At 39.7% G+C, this 25,172-nt stretch overlaps 1 protein-coding gene across 9 annotated transcripts; it reads left to right on the top strand.

Moving 5' to 3' along the window:
• Window positions 1-535: 535 nt before the first annotated feature.
• Window positions 536-24,141, top strand: rfx2 (regulatory factor X, 2 (influences HLA class II expression)). Of its 9 annotated transcripts, none has more exons than XM_026322963.2 (18): window positions 536-718; window positions 10,669-10,777; window positions 11,310-11,399; window positions 12,434-12,516; window positions 13,122-13,392; window positions 14,629-14,703; window positions 15,610-15,791; window positions 15,980-16,099; window positions 16,626-16,747; window positions 17,070-17,188; window positions 20,119-20,231; window positions 20,457-20,608; window positions 21,029-21,126; window positions 21,576-21,725; window positions 21,864-22,072; window positions 22,198-22,351; window positions 22,461-22,503; window positions 23,763-24,141. In XM_026322963.2, exons 2-18 carry the CDS (start codon window positions 10,670-10,672, stop codon window positions 23,882-23,884), a joined length of 2,211 nt encoding a protein of 736 aa, XP_026178748.1. In that variant the 5' UTR covers window positions 536-718; window position 10,669; the 3' UTR covers window positions 23,885-24,141. The 9 variants fall into 9 exon arrangements, with proteins under 9 accessions (XP_026178748.1, XP_026178753.1, XP_033181027.1 ...); XM_033325136.1 differs by lacking the exon at window positions 536-718 and adding an exon at window positions 909-1,182; XM_026322964.2 differs by lacking the exon at window positions 536-718 and adding an exon at window positions 1,191-1,562.
• The last annotated feature ends 1,031 nt before the right edge of the window (window positions 24,142-25,172 follow it).

Raw genomic sequence — 25,172 nt, 5'->3', positions numbered from 1 at the left:
CGATCATTACCATAAATACTTGGGTGTGTTTATAGTACAGGATTTACAGTCTAAACACGTTTGCAATGCCCGTGTCTGAATGAGACTTTAGAATTAACAAAATAAAACAAACAAAAAAATACTTGCAAAAGTAACGAGTTGACAGGACAGAAATAATTTACAATGGCACAGCAAAAACAAGCGAACAAAAACTACAAAACAAAGCATCGGGTCTTTTAAAGAGGTTTCCCATGTTAATTCACTTAACAGTAAAACCATCTGGCCAAAAGAGGAACCCTGAGAGGAACCACAAGCTCGTAGGACACCGTAGGAGGCAGATTATTTAGGCGATTAGTTTCACTTAATCAAATTATCAAAACGTCACTACCAGGATAAACTGAATTAATGTGAATTAATGTGAATTATCCTTTTCCACCACTTCCCTTGTTAAGACGACCTCCTAGTGGTTCAATTTAAATGTACAGTTTTATTAAACAGGGCGGAGCCTTTGTCCCTTTGGCCCCTCCCTTGGATCGTGAAGGACCCTGACGTAGGCATTCGAGGGTAGCAACAGTTGCCTCGAGACCCCGTCACGCCATAGTGACTGTAGCCGTGGAGACAGTTACTTACCAACGGGCGCAACACTCAGCAACAGCAGCAGCAGCAGCATCTGGAAGTCACCGAGCGAGTAGGAGAGAGGGGAAAGCAAAGCCAGGGCAGAACTTTCCTCAAGGCAAAGGTGACTATATCTTTATAGAATTTAGAAACTGAATTCATGTGAATTTGGTAAAAAAAAATTCTCTGCACCCGAATGCGTCGAAAGCAGTATTTATTTTCTATAACATAACTTTCCCTTCTTTGTGGCATCCGCCCCAAGTTGAGACCGGCTTTCCACTCTTCATTAACTGACGTTCACGTATAGCTGGTAACAGCCTGTTGCAACCTAAAGCCAGCTGGGGAAAAACATCTATTTTACGGCTGCTAACTATTTTTGCTAGAGTTTGCTTAAGCGTTATAACAGCGTCAGTTACTCCAACTCCGAATTGATCCAACATCACCCTCACTTGTTGCTACGTTGTGCAGTGTGTGTCGATTGGTGAGCGCACTTCAGCTCAGGGCTGGCTGGGTGGTTGTGAGGCTACTAGTCAAGCTACAGCTAATGCTAGCTAAGGTTGCCAGCAGCGATTGAGTGCAAGTGTGTTTGTGAGTTCGAACGTTTGTCACGTTGTTAACGGCAGCTCGGTTTTGTTCTTCACAACATGGGAAAACTTCTTTCTATGTCCGTTTTTATCAGAACAGCAGCTTTTCAAACAGGTGGAAATGTGGCTAGGTACCGTTAGCAACGTTGGTTGTGGAGCTCGAAAAGAAACTAACGTCGGCTACAAGCAAACGTGTGCTAATCATGAGCACAACTTCCAGCTCAACGGACAGTTCGTACGCTCGTTTGTGACGTTTTTCAATAATACAGTCTGTTGTAAAGGGAAATGTAACATATCACGGATTTACGAACTTATGTTGCGACTCTTGCCGTTACACCGTTACCAGACCTGATGCTTCCACTGGTCTCCATCTCAGGAGCACAAGTTAGTAAACTGTCAATTGTAAGCGATCTTTTAATGAGATTAACGTTATATGATGTAGATCATGTAAATTGAACAATGTTGGTACTTTACAAAGTTAAGAAGTTTTCAATATTTCAGAAATAGCCTAAATAGCTTGAGGTCTTGCAGCTAGGTGGTGCTATGATGGTTCTTTTGTACTGCCCTGGCATGTTTTTTTCGGTTTTGGGTGAGAGATGGAGTGTTGAAGTTCTATTTTCTATGTGCTTTTTAAACTACACGTCCAATAAGATATACAAAGTAAGAAGATTCACAATCACTGTATCTCATTTCTGTTCTATGTCATTTTATGAAATGTTTTATTTTCATCTACTAATCTTTCTATTTTTCCTGGTGTACCTGTTTGAACAGACCCAACGCAAATTATTTCCAAATAGCCGAATTGTCTTCAACGGCACAGGTTTTTTTTGTTCAGGTGGCAAGTTATATTAGGATAGCTGACCTCTGATCCTCTGTTTCAGAGATGAATTTCATGTTAGTGTTGGTAAAATAATGAAGGAAAACTAGACCCCCAGTATGCCTAGATTTACCCTTTCAGTAGTTTTACACCATGGCTGTCAGCACTGTGCATACCTTTTTGTTTTCTTTTGGGATTGTGTTTTCTTTATCCTCTGAGATACATCAAAAGTAATTAACTATTTTCAGAGACAGTTGTCAGGTGCTCGGTCATTTGTAATGTTTGTTATTGAAGCATCAGGAAGAATCTTTATGGCATAGAAATTTCTCTGCTTGCTACTGATGAACTATTTCCTTTTAGGTGAAAATGTGACCAGAAGTAAACCTTAATATGGTTATATAAATCATAATTTATAACTAGGATTCTTGATATGTTAAATATGTTTATGAAGCTATCCTACCCCCTATGATTTTACTCAATTTTTGGCCAGAATATTTGGTGAGTGAGGAACTGAAAATGCAGTAAATGAAGACTTGCTTTGAAATAAGTGTCAAAGAAAGAGACCTATCTGTTATTGGGCAGACAACTCCAGAGCTACAAAGACAATAAAGAGACGACTGTTGAGTATTGCTGCCCCCCCCCCAACCCGTTTTGAGTACTGTTATGTTTACATGGCAACTTGATATACAAATACACCCAAGTCATGGAAAGAAAGGGGATGGAGTGGCCCAGGGGGCGAAATGTTATTCTTTTAAAAGTCAGTGTTTTTAGTCAGGTTATTTTCATCTCCCTCTTTGTGGTAAGAGTGCATAGCTTTGGCTTGCAGAGGCAGGTCAGAAAGAAGGGGTGCTCAGTAAGGAGAATTAAACAAAAGGAAAGCAGCTCATAGTTGGAGATATTTTTAGAAATGTCTTACTTGCTTGTAAAGTACAAAAAATGATTAATGTCCATATGAAATGAGAGGTTGATTATGATTAAGAATATTTTTTAATTTAGTCATTCTGTTGTAGGTCACTTGTCCTGTCTATATATTGAACTTCAGTGACCAAAATTTGTTGTATTGATATTGCTTGCAGCCTGTGATCTTGGTCATGTGTTGTTTAATTTCAGCAATGCCCTGTGATTTGCAAACAAATTCTTTAGGTTTAACCAGATTTCTTACGGCCTTCTTTTGTGTTTGGAGTTATCCATGTGATTGTGTGTGGCAGTGTCCACCATTTCCCATGTGCCATTTTGAGTGTTTAATGGACATGTGTGTGTAGTACAGTTCAGCTATCAATAGGACAGCTGCACTGGTCTCTTGGGCAGCGGGTGACCTGACACAGCTTTTGGTCACATGATCTTTATGTGTGAATGTGTGTGTGTATACATGAGTGTAGTGTGGTTGTGCTTGTCTGTGTGTTTGCCCATGCTGTATTTAGCTTATCTTGATGAGGCCTATTATTGCCCTGGGGGAAAAGTTCTGTCTACTAGCCAGAGATAGACATGGCCCAGTCACTGCAATCACTCTTATCCCTGCTGTTTACAGTTCCTCTCATTCATATAGAGTTACCTCCTAGTGCTTGTCTTTTTCACATATCTTTGTTTTAATAGGGTATCCCTTAACTCCAGTCAGATGCATGTCAGGAAATCACAGAGCAAAACAGAAGAACTGAGAGGAGAATTCCTTGTGGAGCTTGTTAAGTGTAAATTAATAGAGCAATTTGTATACATGAAATGTTTCACTTTCATAATCTCCATAATCATTTATCTGATAAGGGCTTTTAATTCTAAGCGCCGCTACAGAATTATTTTTGTGACTCAGAGTTATAGCTACAAAGATTTTGGAAATCATTGTATGCTGCTAGGATACAAAAAAAAATCTTGTAATATATCAAAAAAAAATGATTGGCCCTCACTTAGTGGCAACAAGTGGAAACCTGTTGTGAAATAAACTGTTTTTTAGTCAGTCTCTTTTGCTTGTGTGTGTCATCAGAAGCATTCTTAACATTCCACCTGTATGTATCGTAGCTACACAACTTCTAATTAAATTTCCTGCCACAAACTGCAGACAAGGCAGTGACATTTGCATTACAATGCTCCCCCCCCTTCCCTCTTTCTTTCAGGCAGGAATAGTAGCAGCCCCCATCCTCTCCCCACTTTTCCTTTCTTTTGTAGAGTTTCAGGCTAGTTTATCAAGAGATGTTTATTTGGCTTAAAAGAAGAACTTCTGTCAGTGTAAACCTGCTACAAAGTAATTACCAGAACCAAGACTAACCTTGGTGGTGTCAGATTTAGGCAGATTTGCAAAGGACAGTAAACCTTTTTAGTTTTTTCTCATTTTTTTAGTTTGAAATTCCCATTCTGATGTAGAAGTATTATCTCTAATTAAGAGTTTGTTGCATTTGTGTTGCACATTTTAGCTAGAGAAGTAGGTTGACAGCAAAGTGCAGCCTGCCTGTGATAAACCAGTCACCTATGAAAACCATTTCAGTTCCACAAGTTATAATTTTGAACACATTTTTATCTGTTAAAAAAAACAAGATAAATAAATGGATAAACTTGAGTGAGGTTTTGAAAAATAAAGAATTAATGGACTTTATCCAGTCATTATATGATGTATGTTATAATTGTTATCTTGATGCCAATTGCTATGGTGAAACATGTTAGATTCTACAAAAAAATTAAGTGGTTAATTTTTTGGAAATGACACTGACTGATGTTTTAAAATTAGCATGACTGCTACTCAGATTGTGTAAGTCATGTTTTTTTCAATGCCATTTGATCTGGCTGCTGGCTGCAAAAGATGATTTAAAATCCAGACATAATCTCTGTAATGTCTTGCATAAGAATCATTGGTTCAGAGGCAATATGTGGACTCTCAGACAAACTAAGCCCACTCAATTTGTATGTAGCTGTAACAGCTGGAAATCTGCTAAAATGGAATGTGGCTGTAACTTGGATCTGACACTGCTAAGTTTCTGTATGAAACAAAATGGATTTAGATTGCATGCTAGTTTGACTAGAGTGATTCCTGTGTGAATTTTGACTGTAGTTGCTGTATTAACATTTCACCATATTAAATTCTCAGTGTAAAAAAACAAATTGTATTAATCTTGCTGAATTACACTGACATGCCTACCCTGTAGGTAACAGTATCATTTGTGACTTGTGTGAATGGCAGTATGAGTATGTACTGACAACCAGTTTTGTGTATGACTGTCAAATGCAGAGTGAACATGCAATCCTGGAGCTCAAGTGTGGAAAAAGGCATTAACTACTTAAATCTGAGTCTGATGGCAAGTACATGTATTCAGCATGGCCCAGTATTCACTGCATGAACAACAGATGCTTGGATCTTTTTCAGTTTTAAAGCATTAACTGGTGACACACTGCATGTGTGAATTAGTGACTGTGAAAACACTGTACATACAGTATGATGTTTTTCAGTGTCATGGCTGTGTGGAGGAAATGCTTGCCACTGGTAAAGACTGAGGCATCATGTTGCCAGATTCTGAGGTCATTTTTGCAGAATGTGGGTCCCCAAGAAAAACTTCCAGGCCAACAGATTAGAAACCTGAAAGCAGATTTAAATAATGTTATTGTGAGTGTTTTGTGTCTGTAGTATTGTTTCACTTGCACATTATGAGATGCAAGTCTGGCCTAGGCTGAAGTGTTAGGATTCTGTGCCTAATCACTCCATGTTGTGGTGATTTGTTTTGATGCAGCACTTTCATGTCGTGAAGATTTTCACATAGGCAGCAGTATTATATTTTTAGTTCTTTCATTTGTCTGATAGTTAAGATTTAATTAAATTGGGTGGTATGGAACAAGGTCCAAGGCCCAAGGAAGCAGTGATTTTCTTTTTTTTTTTTTTGCCAATCGCAAAAACATTTTAAAATATTTTTACTTGAAATGAACCAATGCTTGTACTTAAATGAAAAAGTTTTTAAATCTCCTGCTAGACACCATTACTTGGAATAACCTATCTGAGAACCTCATAAAACACATTTAACAAATCAAGCTTTCTTGTCATAGGCTATTTGAATTTGGCATACTTCTATATAGGTGGATGTATACATATTTTCAGCTGTTTTTTTTTTTTTTTTTTTTTTGATTTAATGATTGAGCAGTCCTGGCATGTGTATGGACTTGTGTTTTTCTGCTTTTGTAAATATGTTTGGTGTAACTGTTGAGTGGTCCATCTTATATATGCTTTGGATCTAGCTGTGACTATATTTAAAAACATTATATATGCTTTTAAGTGCTTTTGGAGAATATTATTTATTTTGTAGTTATTTTTGACCACAATGTCCTCAAGCAGCTAGGTGACTTAAATTCTTTCCACTGTGTCATCAGTGTGGCAGCCTTGAAACACATTATACAAATAGTTGTAAAAGAGACACCCCTCACACAAGTCCCTCCCACTCCACTATCGTTGTGTTTTCTAGTTTAACATCTTTAAACATGCAGTTTCCCCAGCCTTTATTCTTTATCTGTAGATGTTAAAGGATGAGGGATGGCGGTGGGTTGTGCTGGGGGTGAGCTGCAATGGAAATCTGGAAAGGGTTAGAAGAGGTAGGGTGCTGGGGGAGGAAGTTACTAGTATAGAGCATGGGCAAACACGCAATCTCTATGGTAACGATTTGATCTTTCTCTCTGGCTGTCAGGCCTGCAAGCACACAGTGACGGAGTGGCCAGGTTGTGCTGATGGCCAGAGGTGGGGAGGTGAGCTGGGGAGGGGAGGAGGGTGGTTGGATCAGAGACAGTGGTCACTGCCTTCTATTTCTGCTCCCCCCTCCCAAACTCTGCCATCTGCAGACCTCAAGAGCTGCTTTGATTGGATTAGTCATGAATTAATGAGACAGGCTTGAAGAACAGCCTCTGTTGTGGAAATCTCTAATCATATCTTAATTTGTTCTTTGTGTGAGCACGTGTGATCTTAGAGGTTGTTTTAATGAAATTAATTAAAAGGAAATCCAATTTTTTTTTTTTTCCAAACCCCCAAATTACAATTTATATTTTTCAATAAAACACATTTTAAAGCCTCACCAGAGACCTGTTGCTTTTCCCTGACATATATGAAAGGTGCCTGAGGAGTACCGTTTAGTATGAAACAGATCCATAGATTTCTGTTTAAAAACAGTTTGTGTCTGTCATTTTTATTTTATCTTTTACTCACTTAAAAAATGTTTTGCTGAAGCTCTTTTGCTGTGTTTGCTCAAAGAACTTTGGAAAGACTCAACATGCCTTTGGAAGTGTTGTTTTTGGGTGGCAGGAGTGTAAAGCATTCTTGAAGAATAGACTGTTGTCTGTTTAATGACTTAAACATTCCTCCTCTTTTTGACCACCAAGCAGTTAAAAAACAGAGCACTTCAAGTCACAACCAGAATAAAGTCTGTACATTTTTATGTAACTGCAACACCGGAATAAGTCTGCCCCGTGCCTCTGTCTGAAATTAATAGCTTACATTGTATTTATTGTTGTAAGTTTCTTCTTAGCACGAGATAGAAGGATCAGGTGGGGGGATGGCATTGTTTGGTTTGGGAAGTATTCTGTTGGTTGCATAGCAACAGGCTCCTGGAAACGGGAGTGGACGGTGTTGCCACTAGCAACCGTTGTTGCTCTGCAAACAATGTGGGCCAGTGCAAACATGAGCCAAGACTCTAGGCTCCTGCTTTTAATTGAACATCTGTATGTGTTTTTCTCTGATAGAGCCACATTTAAGTTAGATCTGTCAGTGACAGATGTTTGAATATTGTCTTCACTATTATTATTATAGACTACAGCAGAGTTTGTGAGATTTTGAGTTTTTTTACTCTTTCTTTTTTTACTGTGTACTGTTTCTTGTTGCTGTATAGCTTTTAAAACTCAGGTAATTCTTAATAGGTGGGGCTCTTGTTATAATGTTGTTAAGGGCTTATCTGGGATTTGCCTGAATAAAACCTGGCTTACAGACTGACATGAAAATATAGGTGTGTGTGTGATGCCATGGCCCTTGCCACCCACTCTTTAATGGCATAATGAAGCCCTCAGGCCTGTGTCACTTCCACTGTTGGAAATGACAAGTCTAAAGATAAATATCAGCATTGTTGCAAGTGTATTTTTAACTAAACTGACACTTCATAGACAAATTCCTTGCCTTAGAGAGATACTTGCGCATTTCAATAATAATGTTGAAGCATTTTGTTAAGATGTTTCAATTAAATGACCTACAAGAAAGTGGTGTGAAGAAAATGTAGAATTAAATATGAAAACATTTACATATAAATGTTAATTGTGCCCTCTGCTAACAAACATTTTGAAGAGGGCTGCTCATACTCGATTTTGTGTGACTGAAGATAGATACATATCAGGAATTTCAACATGTGCCTCCTCCATTCACTGTATTAGTCATGTAAGCACAGCAGTGTCTGCCTGTGGCAAAATCCCCACACATGGAAAGTGTCAGCGGTGGCACACCCAGATCTGTTGTTTTTCTGTCTTAGAGGTATACTCTGACTTGTCTTAGGCCCAGGTTTGTCCCCCAAACCCAAATTTCTCTCAAGATACTGGTATGTAGCTGACAGTTCAAAATGATTTGTTTTGCAGTTTGCAGGGATTTTTTTGTGTGTGTGTGTGTGTGTGTGAATTTATATGTTACTGGACACGAAAAATTCAACTATCTTTTGTAGGATCAATGTTTGATTCTTTGGTTTTACCCTACTGTTCAAAAGTTAACATTTCATTCAGAAATGGAGAAAGAGAGTGCCAGATGCAGCTCTTTCTGAGGGCGCCATAAGGCGAACTAAATCCTGCTCAGTTCTCCTTGCAATTTACTGTTTACTTACAGTTTATACCATCAAAGATCTTAAGTGAACATTTTTGAATAAGGTATTTGTACTTCCAATCTCCTTTTGCCTGTCAGAACAGTTTGCTTATGGGTGGTAGGAATTTTGTGGTAGTGTCTGATAGCTTCATCATGTTGTATTCAGTGGAAGGGTTTTAGGTGGTCATGTAAATGAGTGGGGTTATCCTGTGTCATTATAGTGTAACTGTTCCACAAAAGAGGATGTGACTCGTATTTTGGTGTGAGCACAACATTTTTTGTTGTAACTATGGTTTAGTTAAATTTATTTCCTCTTCCTCTTAACCACCAAAAGGATTTTCTTGATTGCGACTCATGCCCATGTTTTTGTTCTTTCTCCAAAGAATTGGGTTACCTCTTAGATTTCTTTTTGTTACTGTCCCCTCTGAGGTAATTTTGTTGCATGGTAAATAGCAGTCTTCTCATTTATTTGTGAAATTATGAGCATTTGGCTTAATGCAGTGGATCTCCTAGTGCAAATGCTAAATAATTGAGGTGACAACATGACTAGCTAATCAAAAGTTTTTAATCAGCCCTGTCAGAAGGTTTAAATCAAATTTGAAAAAGGCAAGAGACAAGCTTGGCTGCACCTGTTGCTTGTATCTAAAAGCTCAGCCTGCAGATTACTGCAGCCTAAGTGGTGTTTGTCAGATCTCTTCCAGTAAATTAAAATAACATTGCAGTGCATGTGTTATGATTAATCACAGCATGTCTACTTGAGCAGGCTGTGTCTTGCAGGCCGTCACTGTAATGTTCCTACTGTGCATCGCTGTCCCAACTACCTACTGACTTTTCCTGTTGCTGCTGGATTTGTGCCTTAAACTGAAGACTGCTCATGAATTCAACCCACCCCCCAACTGTGCTGTATCTCCCTTATTCCTGTCCTCCTCCCCCTCTTCTCTTTGCGTTTGCACTCGAAAGTTCCTGTGCAAGAGCTTTATTAAGGGAGGGGGGGGGGTAAAAGAGTGAACAGGGAGAGGGGAGGAGGGGGTTAGGGGTGGTTGTCATGGATTCCTCACCATAGCAACCGACAAACGTTTACAAAGCATTGAGGAATTTCCTCATATCAGCTGGATTATTGGAGCCCTCAGAGAATGGCTCTCGTTACAAACAAAATGCTGGATATCATCAGGACCCTAGCAGGGGCTCGAGCCCCACTGCCATTTTCATCTTTTTCCCCTTCAGTTTTTTACCAGAGTGGAGAAGTTGTTTTTTTTTTTTTTTTTTTTTTTTTTTTGATCTGCTTACTCCCCCTTGCAGTTCTTTTCTCCTCTTGTCCCTACCGTACTCCCGCTCTTTCCCTCTCTGTCCTTGTTTTTTTTTTTTTTTTTTTTAGAGAGAGAGCCTTTGTGTCACTCCATTTTTAGCTCCCCTTTACTATGCTGTGCACATTGTCACCCAGTGGAAAGGCAAGTAGGGACAGTGGGTTTGGTCCTCATGAAGGATTTTAAGCCTGCTGATAACATTGAACTCCTGTACTGTAACTTTTCTACCTGGGTCTTGACTGTCACCAGTACTAAGAACATCTGTGTAATACTCTTGGGCTTCTTACTTTGCCATTGATTAAGGCCAAAGGTGGGCAGCCTTGGGGCTCTGAGAGCTTCAGTGACTCAGCTTGACTTGGCAAAGCCAAAAGCCCCCTGGGGTACAATGAATGCTCTGGTGGCTCCAAGACAGAAGAGGTGGGGTGGAAGAGCATACATTTTGCACGGCTGTCTGTGTGTATAGACTTTGGAATCTTCTTATTCTTTTCTTTGTTACATGTCGGATTAATTCTTCAGTATAAAATTTATACACATTTATGTATTTTCTTATTTTCTGTTTTCTCTCTCTTCATCACTACCCAGCATGCAGAGCTCAGAGGGAGGGTCAGACACCACGACCAGTGTGGCACCGCTGCGGACTACGTCATCAGCCCAGGCCCCTGTGGTACAGCCTGTTCCAGCCTCCCAGCAGGTAGGGCACTGCCTTTATACCTCACTGGAAACACAGGACAATTGGGGAGGCTCTGTAATGATCTATTTATTTCCAAATGTTTAGTATGAAAGTCAAAGGCTGAAATTTGTATGAAGTATGGAGCTGCTTGCTATATCAGTGCTTGTGCATGTTGCCTGAAAAGAAAATCATATAATACCTCGACAACAGAATCTTCTGCATTTTTTTCTGAATCAGTAAGTCAATTTTACCACAAAAATACAGCATTAACAGGCCCTGTTAGAACAGTTTAAATTTCTGTTGTTCATTGCTTGTAATCATTAAGCTGAATAGTACGGTCTGGCATTGGGCATGGCTAAGGAGGAAGTGTGAGACTTCATTTATTTTTTTTGTAATCAACCTGTAATAAACCTATCTGGACTTGATTCAGAAAGTCTTGAAAGGGGACGTTTACTGATGTTTGTTTATGTTGTGCTGGCTGTCGTGTTTATTGCAATGTGTACAATTGTATGTACATGGCTATGTAATTGAGTTATGTCTTGTATTCACACAGAGGGTGCTGGTTCAAGCCACAGGCTCAGCTCAGAAGGGAGGACAAGTACAACAGCTTTCAGTACCCAGGGTTCAGCAGGTCCCTCAGCAGGTACACAGTACTGTACATAAATATACAGTGCTGTGAAAATATCTGTAACCCCTCCCCCCCCTTTTTTTTTTATTATTTTTTTGACTTGTTCTTGACTGAGCTGGAGACTTAAATAAGATTATTTCTATGAATTCAGATAATAGTTTTATTGTAAAACTTATAGCCAGTTTTACCAGAGCCTATTTTTGTCAATGACAAATGTTTGACCAGCTCTCTAAGTCTCATTTGCTGAGTTTACATTTAGGTAAAATAAAATTTAAATGGAAGCAAACATGGCATCCCAGTCATTTCATTGCCGGAAGTCATCTGAATCCTAGGGTATAATATGAAGTTGCTGCAATGGGTGGAGATGTTCCTGTGAGCTTGAACCAAATCCCAACATGAAATCTGTGTAATGTCTGGCATGAAAACCAGGAGCTGACCTGACTGTCTGCAAAAGCTGGTCTTTGATGCCAGTCTTTTATTTTTGCATGCCACAAGGCCAGCCTTTAGCAGATGAGAGAGTTCATTACATGCTTTTTGCCATTCTTCATTTAATCATTAATTACCAGTTGTTTGTCAAATAAAGCTTATTTTCTTATTAAATCACATTTATGAGTAACCAGTTAAAATTAGTTATATAAATAATTTTAATTTATAGGGACATACACATTTTATTCAACTTATTTTTCTGTAATTCATGATCCCCTCTCAGCATAAGGGCCTTATTTCCCATTTACATTTTTTTTTTTTTTTAGAAAGTATACACCAGTATTTTGGTCTAAATGCAATAATTCTGAGTAGCTAAGATTACTGCTTTGGGCATATTGTCATTAAACAAGGGGTGGACAGATGTTTTTTCACTGCACTGGATGTTAATGTGCCACATTAAAGAATAATTCTCTGTGCAGTATTTGTGTCAGTTAATTTTAATCTCAGTGGCATTTAATGTGTTAGCTTGTGCCTACAAATGAAGAAGCATAAATACAGTTTTTGTTAATCTCAGGTCTATTACCTGGGATCTGTACTTTAACTCTCCTGCTATCTCTCTGTAGGTGCAGCAGGTGCAACATGTCTACCCATCTCCAGTCCAATATGTAGGAGAAAGCGGAGACACTGTTTATACCAATGGAACTATGTAAGGAGTGATTTATCATTTCAAAAATACATCAGTGGAATATGATGTGTGAAGTGTGACATAAGACAGACAACAAAATTGATGAACATTTTAGTAAGAAATTTGACATATTTCAGTTTTAATCTTTGTCTGTTTTGAAATTAGGGGAACTTTAAGGCAATAATGCATACAGTGAAACATGTCATTTGGTTCAATTGGGAAAATAGCCACTGTCCACAGCAATGGATTGGCTTTCTTTTCTCTCACTGTAACTGTGACATCAAGCTACTTTTAAAGTGGCTCCAAACAAAATGTTTAACCTAGTTGAAGTCATTAAAGCTAATTGAAGCCAAATAAAATTTTCCCCAGTTTGATGTTTGATATGATCACATCATAACCAAATATTTTGATGATCTTGGTTTTCTTGTGTATCTAAACAAGATTATGTACCATATAAACAATATTTCTTTTCTCTTCGGAACAAAGTAAAATCAGAAGATTATGTAGGTCTTGCTTCTCAGAGGGTGCATACCTCTTAAAATGCATTAGTGGTAATTAAATGTCCTTTGTTTAGCATCATCATTTGCTGTCATCACTAAATGTTAATTACAATAATCTCTCCTTAGCCGAACAGCCTACTCATACAACCCAGAGGCTCAGTTGTATGGGCAAAGCAGTGGTGGCACTTACTTTGACTCTCAGGCCAGTGGAGCTCATGTCACCACAGTGGTCTCCTCTGCCAGTGGTGGGGTGCCCCCTCATGGCATGGTGGGCATTGCCATGGATGTGGGCAGCAGCCACATCATCTCCGGCGGCAGTACTTACCTGATCCATGGAGGAAACATGGAGGGAAGCCGCAACCACATATCACACTCGTCACGCTCGTCCTCAGCTATGGTGAGAAACACCCATGCTAATTTTTCTGTTGTAGTCTAAAGCACTTTGATTTATGAGAAAAAAAGGCAAAATGACTACTGGTCATGTACACTTGAAGAATTTTGTCTTTTCTCAACTGCTTTGTCTCCAGATTATAGTTTTGGTTTTGTAATGTACATAAAAATGTTGTTACTGCTAACTGTTACTCAACAAGGCTTACTGAGCAGAGGTCACCACTACTATTGTGGTGTTGTGAGATGCACATTGGCACAAACTGTCATCACTGCCACTTGAGCCTATGTCCAGACTGGCCATGCTCCAGGGACAAGCCTGAAAGCAGGGAGAGAGGCAGAGAGTTTACAGCAACCTGAGTTGGGGCCTCCCGGCTCTGCAGCAACACACAGAGCAGAGCAGTGCAGGGCAGAGAGCCCATGGAATTGGAACATTGGCTTAAATAATGCAGCACTGCCTTGTTTCAGAGGCTTTCACGGGCATTTGAGCGACCTGCTAAACAAAGCAACCCCTGGGGCTCATTACCATTTGGCCAAGAGCCCTCGGGAGCCTTCTTAAGGCTTGGAACGCTGCCTGCTTCTTTTTCCTTTTCTTCTTCATCTCCAGTTTGGCTGCATTACCACATATCTTTTTGTTTTTTTGTTTTTACTTGATTTTCTTGTGCAGCTCAACAGAATGTCCTAGGTTTTGTCATTCACTTTGCCCACCAGTTGGACAAATACTTTTTTTGTGGTCCAAAGATAGAATAACATGTCAGTGTGTTTTATGCAATTGCACTGCTTCGACTGGAGCCATGACTTACTGACTTTTAGTATTTCTAATATTATTTATGTTACAGTCCTTGTTAAACTGAGGGGTAGCAGGGGGCCTGGGTTTAGGCATTGTTGACCTATTGTCCCTAACTTTGACGTGACCCATGCCCCTGTTTGTGGTTCCTATTTGCATACATTAGTGTGTCTGACTGCAAGCCTTCACTGAGCAGCTTAACCCTATGAGTCCCTTGATTTGCATGCTTTTGTCAGCCAATAATGGATTTGGCTGCAACACTGACTGATTTTAATGGAAATACAGAGATCTGGCTGCTTGCTAACAGTCTTATTTCCTTTATCTGTTTTTTGTATTTTTTTTCATACACCCCTGCTTATTTCTGCCCCCCTTTTCTGTCTCTCTCACTCTCTTGCCTCCTCTCTCTTCTGTTTCCACTCTTATTTTTTTTTTTCTTTTTTGGCATGCTTCTTTCTTTAGCTTGAAATGGCGATTGAAAACCTCCAAAAGTCTGAAGGAATTGCAAGTCACAAAAGCAGCCTGCTCAACAGCCATGTAAGTCAACCAGGAACCTTTTTTTCAAAAGGAAATGAGAGAAAAAAAAATCTGTGGCTGGACCTCTAGACAGCAAGTTCTCCTTCTGTTCCACTCAGACACATCCCACACTAGCTTTATGTACTCTGCGCTGTCCCATTAATTGTCTCCATTAATTATTGTCCTTGATGTGAACATGCTTTTGCTGTACTTTTTTTCCAGTATGTATCTTGTATGTGTCTTAATAATCTGCATGTGCTTAAGATTTCCATTATTTTCATGCTTAAATGCACCAAGCCATACACTTATATATATTTTTGCAGTGTAACTTTTCATCTTGTTGCAAGTCTATCACCCAGTTGTCATGTTTAAATGAGATTTGGTTTTATTTCTAAACTGACTTAAATTCATTTGTGGAAATTTGAGGTTAGAGGCTTTCCCTACCTTCCAGTTCTTAAAACTCTGCTGATATCCCACAATCTCTACATCACTTTTATGAAATGTTTTAAGTATTACATCTGGTTTGCAAATTGATAATTAGTTCTTTATTCTAATTCTTTGTGATTACGCTGCTGCAGACTGTTTGTGTAGAAAGGTCTTCAGATGTTTAAGTATTCACTCAATCAGAAGTTCCTTATTACTGTAGTCAATTATGGCTTCAGTCAAGAATATAAAAACCATGCAGTCATAGCCACAGCCAAGTGCAGTGGTCTTCTTGGTGTTTCACCTGTTAAAGTAGGAGGTTGAAGTTTTTTTTGTGTGTGCATGCATGCGTGTGTGTGCAAGTGTGTGGTATGTGCTGTATGTCTGGAGGTGATAATAAGATGTGCCGTTCCTCTCCAATGATTGCCAGGTGACTATCACAGAGCAGTTTCTCCGCTGGGACTCACTGATTGTGCGGCTGTGTCGTCTTCTGTGTATTTTTAGCTTCAGTGGCTGCTGGACAACTATGAGACAGCTGAGGGGGTGAGCCTGCCCCGGTGCTCTCTGTATAACCATTATTTGCGGCACTGTCAGGAACAGAAACTGGATCCGGTCAATGCAGCCTCCTTCGGCAAACTCATCCGTTCGGTCTTCATGGGCCTGAGGACACGTCGCCTCGGCACCAGGTATAAACAGGAAGAGGTTACTGCCAATGCTGAAGATGCTGATAACAGTAATCATGTTACCATTATAGATGTGACAAGTATGATGATGCTTATAGGCACTGGAGACTTGCTGATGGAAGCTGATAATGATAGTCATTATAGTGATGGCAAGTCTTGTTTTCTGGCTTTTCTCTCACTGAATCTACCAGAGGCAATTCCAAGTACCATTACTATGGCATCCGTGTGAAGCCAGATTCACCGCTCAACCGGCTGCAGGAGGACACCCAGTACATGGCCATGAGACAGCAGCCTGTCCACCAGAAACAGAGGTCAGCATTCCTTCCATGAGAAATGCCATTTGTACTTTTTCCTCCCTCTTCCTTTCCATTTGTCTTGCTCTGTTGCATTTGTCACAACTTTTCAGCAGTTTTCTCTTCATTCACTACCATTTTGGCAATTATTTTTTATTTACTCTGTTTTTTTGGATGATGTTCATGTGTAAATCAAATAGATGGCTATCGACATATACTTTGACAAAGCTATCTTACTTTCATTGTCAGTCACCTGCTTCTTGTTTTTTGTTCATCTCCTCCCATCTTACTCTCTCATTTACTCTTTTCCTTGTTTTTCTTTTATGATTTCTTGTTTTCTGATACAAGACATATCTATTACAATATAGTCATGTTCCAGTTCTGGTTGTAAAAAGGTACAGTTCTGATGACACTTTGTCAGGACTGAAAGGGATTTGATTTGTTGCGTTTGCCTTTAGAATTAAAACTTGCACATTATTTCTTACTCCTGTTATCCCAGTCCTCCACAACTCTGCTGACAATCATACATGTTCTCTCTGTATAGGTTCAAACCTCTACAGAAGGTAGATGGTATGTCTGACAGCCTGTGTGGGAGCTCTCAGCACTGTAACAGCACTCCAGAGCAGTCTGTGGCTGCTCAGAGCCAACACCACCAGCAGTACATAGGTAAGGACAGGAGCTGGTTGGCTGTCATCACAACTGTGTATCCTGGGTTAATCAACTGCTTTTATATTTATCACTTTTATGTCCTGATTTTCATAATGTGGTAGGAGTTATAGTGTAGAATCATTTTTGCACAGCTACCAACCCATGCTGGTTTTGTACACTGTAATAAATGTCAGACTGATAAAATGTAATGTTAGGCATTTTGTTTGAGACAGTAATAACATATTTGTTTGTGTCATCCAAATAAACAGCAAGGTTCTTTCTCCAGTGTCCTAAAGTGTGTTTATATGTGGATCAGCAATAACTGTCTACATTTTTGCAGATATGTTACATACCTTGCCCCCATTTCCCTCTCCTGACTTGGGCCCTCAGCCTTTGCCGGAGCGCATCAACATGAATGACGTAAAAAAGCTGCAGAGGCTCTATAGAGATCACTGTGAGGTGGGTGAAGTCATAGCAGAGCTCCTTTTTATTACAGTTCACTACATTGGGAAGGTTTAAGCCAATTTTGAAATTTTGAGTGCATTTAGAGCTGCATCATTCAGAGCCCATCGCTGCTGTCTTTTTCCTGTTAGTCCTTATCAGGCGTCCCACAGTTTGAGGTTGAGGCAAAAACGTATGTATGAACAACTTTGATGAGTGATGAACATGTAGGTGTATTTTACCACCTTTAGGGAATGGCTTCTTATCCAAAATGTTGTCACTTTAAAAGTAGAGAGAGATGGAGAGATGATTTTGGGGGGGATCCTTCATATATCAGCCAAATTTCTACCTGGGAAATGGATTTTAGCAGTAAACCTTTGACTAATTCTTTCTTTCTTTATATTCACCTTATGTCATTGACATTAGAAATTAAATCATTTATTCAAATTCATCTAAAGCTAAATTGCTTATAATTATTAGCATTAATAATTATTGATTATTTTTTTAAATATATATATATATAAACCATCACATAAGTTAGTATTTCAGGGAAAAGGAACAGTATAAATACTGCCTTCCACAATGAAATATGTAGTTTAATGATCTGCGTTACAATTTTCCAGTAAACAGGGTAGAAATATACTGTACCAATGAATAATACCATTTATGGGAATAATAAAATCATAAATTGTAATGGCACTGACGTATAATGCTATTTTTTTTATCCAGAAACATAAGAAAGCTACAATATTGCACTTAGTGACATGGCCCTTTATTATGATTACTGACCCTTTAGCTAACTTTGAGTTTTACACTGACTCCTTTTTAAGAAACATTTGCTCAAAAATAGATCACCCCTCTTATATGTAATATTACATTCTGTTAATAAAAAAATCTATATATGACATTTTTAAGCTTGAGTGAGTAGGGACAAATGGAATTGCAGCTGCTTGCTGCACACAGGTTGAAGAAAAGTTGACATGCTCCTAAAGTACTGAACAACATTGCTGTTTTTTGTCATTTAACAATAAGGAAAATACAGAATGGTAGCCCTGTTCTGTTGAGTTGGTGTAATCAGGGCAGATAACACACACTGAAACACCAGCGGTCAACAGGTGCCTTATGTCTTAGTTGAGAAAAAAAAAAATCTATGAAGAACGATACCAGGAAAATGTATGAAGTAAGAGCTATGGTGAAGTCATGAGTTGAGTAATGACATTTCATAGGTTTCACTCTTAGAATATGCTCCCAGGATAAAGCACATTGGCAGTGAGAAGACTAGAAATAATGTAGAATATTCAAAGTTGGGGGTTTTACAGGCAGAAGAGAGGCTGTGATTAAAACAGCGAAGCTTTGGCTTTATCATATTATCCCTGCCCTCCCCTTGTCAAGCCTCACCACGCTCCCTTTGTTCCAGTCATCTTTTCATCTCTGTGCAGCTTTCAAGACATGCCAATTAACCTTTCAGCACGCTGGGTGGACATCTTGGTGTCTTTGTGGTGGCCTCCCCTTGGGCCTTTGTGTTGCCTTGTCTGTGGACAGGCACATGGGCTCCTGTCTTTGTGTGCCAGTGCATTTCTGTCACCCTCACAGCTCTCATTGCCTGTGTGTGTTTAATGTTTATGCATTTCACTTCGTCCTCCCCTTTTGTGAGTCAACAGTGACCTTTTAACACATTAACCAGGACTTTTATTGACAGGATTGAAAATTACAGCACAAATCAAAGTAACAAGTTAACCAGTCATAATCATTCTGTTAAAGGTACAGATGTTATTTTTTGAGCAGGGTTGTAAATATATGTGTATTCACTGCCAGTATTTAATGTCATAGTAACAGCAGCCAAATATTCAGGCATCAGCTGTTGTTGTGTTTAATAAAACATTTAGGGTAATAAATCCCATTTGTCGTGTGTGCAGAAGTGAGGGGTTAGGATTTGTGGATCTCTGCCGCAGTCTGAGACCATGCGTGTGCACACATGTTATTTCACCACTACACTTTTTGAAGGCGTGCTGTTTTTCCGAGCGCTGAAAAACTGTGTAGCAGAACGGTTTTCTTTAGAGGGGATGGGGAATTCTCCTTTATGTGTATGTCAGTGTTTGACCTGTTGCTGGGGGCAACTGTAAACAAGGTTGCCATGGTGATGGCTGGAGAGGAAGCAAAAACATATCATGTGATTGAAGCCTTCACTGCTGTGTAACAAGATCCAGCGGCAAGTGCATGTCCTGCCAGAAAGAGAAAGAAGAGAATCTGTGGGCACTCAGTCTCTGGGTGTGAATCATATTCTTATAGTCAACGCAGATACTGGACTGTTAGAGACCAAAGAGAGTTTGACCTCTGCTTCATATGGTGCTTGGCTGACATTTCCTCTGGTGTAATGCTAGTTCTTGTTTACCAGGGTATGGCTTTTTCTCTGACCATAAAGACTCTGAACTCTATTTTATGATTTTAGAGCTTGAGCTGGTCACTGCTTCTTCTGTGTTCTTGCATTCTTTACTTACGCACAGTGTACTCTGCTTTTAAAGAGCAACGTACATAACAGGAAAGAGGAAGTCACATGATTAGTTCGTCAGCACCTTGCCACTAAAACGAGGCAAATGCATGTAGAAATCTGTGAGAGCAATCTGCTTAATAAAGGCAACCAAGATTTTTTTCTTTTAAAAAGTGAGTGAAATCAACTTTAAAACTTTGTGAAGCCTAAATGTGCCCCCCCCCCCCCCCCCCCCCTCCTTCCCGCCCCCCTTGATGATTAATGTGCAGGGAGCTGGCTCAATGTCTAACCAGGAGGGCCCAGAATAAGAGAGAGGCTGCCTGCCTGTAGAAACTTTGTTGTGTGTCTGGTTGCCATGGTTCAGTTCTGTATGTTTTGTCCCCCTGCCTTTCCTCCCTCACTTTTCCCTCCTCTGTCTCGCTCTCTTTCCCTCCCTCTCTCCCTCTCTGCTCTCCTGCAGGCTACTCTGGATGTGGTGATGAACCTCCAGTTTCACTATATTGAGAAACTCTGGCAGACCTTTTGGTATTCAACACCGCCATCTAGTGATGGAAGCACAGCCATCCCCAACAGGTCAGACCACACATACAGGCAGATCTGATGCTGAAAAGTTCATGTTTAGGGTTAAATTACCCAGCACTCTGGAGTCTGAGCGAAATTAAGTCCTGAATTTTTAATTTCATTTTTTTTAAAAAAAGCTTTTTTATGTGACTCAGCAGAGTTTAGAGTATTGTTTTATTTGCTCTTGGTGGAATTTACAGTTTGTGCTACATATTTTGTGTTTGTCTGTGTGTGTAGTGATGATGACCCAGAAGGTGTGATCCCCAGAGAGAAGCTGTTGGCTTTGTGTAAATATGAACCGATCAGACTGTGGATGAGGAGCTGTGATCACATCCTCTACCAGGCTCTGGTGGAGATCCTCATCCCTGATGTCCTGCGTCCTGTACCCAGTCAGTACTATTGTTTGTATTTTTAGGCCTTTTTTAATACTATGAAGTAGAAAAAATGTAGACTGCAACTATTTCTTATCATTTTTTTTCTATTCATGTTTTTGGTGTATAAAATATTTTTAAAAATTCATCACAATTTCCCAGAACCCAAATTAATGCATTTTCAATGTTTTATCCAAAACAGTATTTTGTTTACACAAAAGACCACTTTAATTATAAACCCACAACTTATGATCTGAAATAACTGTTATGTCTGTGCACCTACTGTTAAATTTAAGAGATTTTGTTTGTTTCTGCAGCAAAACCAGTTGAATCCTCTTAGAGCCAGTGTATGCAGCATTTGCATATATCTACTTACAGTAAAATACTTCATGTAGAGGAGATGAAAAAGTCTGTTTGTAATTCAAGCTGTTTCTTCAGGCACTCTCACTCAGGCCATTCGCAACTTTGCCAAGAGCCTGGAGGGCTGGCTGACCAGTGCCATGACCAGCTTTCCTCAAGAGATTGTCCGCACCAAGGTAGTATTTATTTATTTGACATTCACATTTAAATGTCTCCTGTCCTTAATAAAATGTTGAAGGGTTACGTTTTCATTTTTCCTTACAACCTCAGGTTTTAATATAAACTTTTAAATGTGACTGCTTTGTGATTCAAGAGTTTCAACACATCACTTCAATTGGACTTTATAATATTATACATACAACGTAGGTGCCCTCGATGATCTGACTGGTACACCAAGGTTTATTTGTATCTGTCTAGTTGAAAGAAACAGTACTGATTAAAATGCAGTGAAGTAAAAGGTGTTAACACTGGTACATTTGTCAGGGATGATCAAGCAACCTCTTTAAAATGTATGAATATAAGATGACACTTAAATCTGGTCAGTGCCAGAAACATAGAGCCATAGAGAGCTAAACTGTTTGGAAGTTTGGCTTTGTTCGTTAATATTTAAAAATGTTTTGTACAGGTCGCAGTGGTCAGTGCGTTTGCCCAGACGCTGAGACGTTACACCAGCCTAAACCACCTGGCTCAGGCAGCCCGCGCTGTCCTCCAAAACACCTCCCAGATCAACCAGATGCTCTCTGACCTCAACCGAGTGGACTTTGCTAATGTCCAGGTATATTGTCTGTCAGCAACCCAAAACATAATGTTGAAATGTCAAACATTTGAGTTTGTATGGCGCAGGGAGCAGATTATCGCTCAGAGAGTTGTGGCTTCTTGCTAAATGCGCCTGGGTGTTTGTTGTGTCAAACAGGAGCAGGCGTCATGGGTGTGTCAGTGTGACGAGAGTGTGGTTCAGCGTCTGGAGCAGGACTTTAAGGTCACTCTGCAGCAGCAGAGCTCCCTGGACCAGTGGGCCACCTGGCTCGACAATGTGGTCTCTCAGGTCCTGAAACCCCACCAGGGCAGCCCGAGTTTCTCCAAAGCTGCACGTCAGTTCCTGCTCAAATGGTCTTTTTACAGGTAATGAGAAAAATATTGGTAGTGTTGAGTTTGTTTACACTACACGTGTCTAGTTTTAAAAAACTGGTCTGTAAATTTTAGTTTGGCTCTAAGATTAAACAGATTATTTTCTCTCCTTCCTGCAGCTCCATGGTGATCAGAGACCTGACTCTACGTAGCGCAGCCAGTTTTGGCTCTTTCCATCTGATCCGTCTTCTTTACGATGAGTACATGTTTTACCTGGTGGAACACCGTGTGGCTCAGGCCACAGGAGAAACTCCTATTGCTGTCATGGGAGAGGTAAGGAAGAAGATATTTGAAACTTCTCTGATTGCCGATTGCCATGACAATGAAAATCGTGTTGAAATTAGTTTTGCTGACTAAAGCTTCCTAACCTCTTGAATTACAGTTCAGTGATCTGAGCTCCATGATGCCATCAATAATGGAAAAAGGTAAGCCTTGACTCTTTACACTATGGTCCACACCTGTTCATCTTTACCAGAAAAATGTTAAAAGGTGAGGTAACACTTCCTTTTACAGTCTCCTAATTACTAAGAAGTTACTTGGTAGATAATGTGAAACTAACAAGTGGGTACTGTAAATACAGATGAAGAAGAAAAACCTCCATTGTTACCCATCAAGTGCCTTTCAGTTGTAAATGGATTATGTTGGTAATAACTCAGATATATTTATACTAAGTAAAACAACTATTTACTAGGTAAGTGAGCTGAAACTGGACTGTAAAAGAAAGTCTCATCTCTTCCCAGAAACAGATTATAGTAGTTACCCATCACATACTGTAAGTTTTGCATTATCTGCCAAGTAAATTCTTACTAATTAGGGGAGTGTAAAAGGGAAGCGTTACCAAAGGTGAATCTGCTAAAACAATCATTTTACATAAAGCATCTTATCAAGAATTAACTATACTTAACAGAGGATAAGGGAACTGTTGTTATGCATTTTTCTTCTTGTCAAACATACAACAGCCTGACTCCAGTCTGTCTCCCAATACTTTGATGTGCTCAGCACTAATTCTCTTAGTTCCAAATGAATCTCACAAAAGAATTGCCAGTGTATAAACCTTAATGTAGCTTATTCCTGGTGCTATTGAGCGAAACATCACAGCCACAACCTTAAAACAACAAACCGAGGCACTGTTGTTAATCTTGCTGCTGTAAGTAGCTATCACTACCAAACTGGAATTAATCTGCTGCTAAAAATAGCCCCAGTCGTACGATTGTTCTACAACTGCAGTGTCCAGCTGTTTTAGGACTGGCTGAAGCTTTTTTAAAAATAAGCCCCTATATTTGAGACCCACAAATGATCTAAATTATGAAGTTGGAAAGAAATGTTTAGTATTTTGCTTGAAGATTAATTACCAAAACAGTTGCCAATAACTTTTCTGTTGACTGAGTTCTAGTTAAAAGGTCATCTCTGCTTGAGGCTACATTTACTGCTACTAGCATAACACACCCAAACCTCAGACAGAACTGTTGGTGAAGTTGCATTGTGGGTAATAAATGCACCAGGTTTTCACAAGGTAGAAGAATGCCTGAAACAATAGAGATAAGACCTCTGTTTCTGCTGTGTTAAATGATGAGAGGACTTTAAGATGCTTTATGTAAAACAGTTGAGATGTTTTCTCCCATTTTTACGACTTTAAAACCAAACTGTTTCCAAAGTAACAGTCCCTCTCTCAATGTGCCACTAGACACATCCTTCTCTGATGAGATGAGTGACCTGGGCAGTGATGCAGATGCATCCAGAGGGCCAACTGAACCAGCTGTAAAGAGAGAGAAGATTGAAATGAACCACCCTCTGCAGGAGATGTGAGTCCAGTCCAAACATGTCCAGACTGAAAGCTAGGCGGGCCAGCACGGTTTCTTAAAAAGGTGACCCTAAAGTGGCTTTTGGAGCCTTTTGGGGGCAGAGCAGCTTTTGGGCCGAGTGTCGTCCTGCAGTCAGTGTGTGCAATGTATATAGAGACGAGAGTAGCAATGTCAGTCCTCCCCCTAGTAGTGTTTGTAAAGGTGGTGATCTTTCTCCCGGGATGCTCATGTCTTATTTTTTTACTACAGGGGTGTAACCCAGGTCTGATCTTCTTTTGGTTTTTGTTGAAACTGTGAATGACTTTGTGCAGTAGCTTTTTATTGGATGTGTAAGTTTCAGTGGTGGTGTGTGGCGTTTGTGATTCTTAGTTTTCAATTTTGAACTAGTTGTGCCATAGTGTCATTTGAGTGCCTTAGATTGCTAACTTCGGAATCACCACTACAGATGTCTATCAGTCCCCAGCTGTGCCTCTACCGCAGTATGAATGTATCGTCTCCAAACCTCAGACATTCAAAGCACCTTTAACATTGATTAGGTGTAGGTGTGTACTCCTTGTTGCCTCTGCTGCAGCTTGCAGCAAACACACTAAAAAAGAGAAAAAAAAAATCAACAATGAACATGCAACCTACTGACCCAAAGGACCTTTTCCTCAGTTATTCCCAGCAGCTTAGCCATACATGGCTGTCCGTCAGGCCGTACAGCCTCTTAGTCTTGTAGTAGTCAGGAAGACAATGGCTCTATTACTGTGGCTCTGTAATACGCTGGTTTGTTTACCTCATTAGATTTCTATGCTGTGCTCTGTTCAGTTCAGATGACATGAGGCAAGTATTAAAAAGATGTAGCCCTGTTAGTTTGTCCCACTCCTGTTTTCCTTTATGTAAATAGTTTGCCATGTTCCTCCAAATATGCCTGTGACAGCCCCTCTGTATGATGTTAAGGTGCACTGAGTAATCAGTGACCACATGTGGTCCTGTGTGACAGCACCACATGTCCAGAATGATGTGCTCAATGGAGGTGGGATGTTTAAACCTAAACTGGAATCTGGTCCATTTCCCAAATAAAAGAGTGATCATACATTTCATCTAAGGAAGATGAATCAATAAGATTTAGAGCTTTGAACCTGTAAAACAAAAATCTGTAGCCAAGAAGAGACTCACACCCCCCGAGTTCAGATACGTTGACCTCATGCTGTTACTGAGATAAGGCTTATGTTCTGTTTGAATTAGATAGAAAAGTGAGTTATTTGGGGAATTTGTCCATAATAAATTATATATATAATTATATATATATA

This window comes from Mastacembelus armatus, chromosome 4 (genome assembly GCF_900324485.2).
Source record: "Mastacembelus armatus chromosome 4, fMasArm1.2, whole genome shotgun sequence".
Lineage (NCBI taxonomy): Eukaryota > Metazoa > Chordata > Actinopteri > Synbranchiformes > Mastacembelidae > Mastacembelus > Mastacembelus armatus.
Note: the sequence above shows the minus strand (reverse complement) of the source record. Positions and strands in the feature narration are given on the sequence as shown.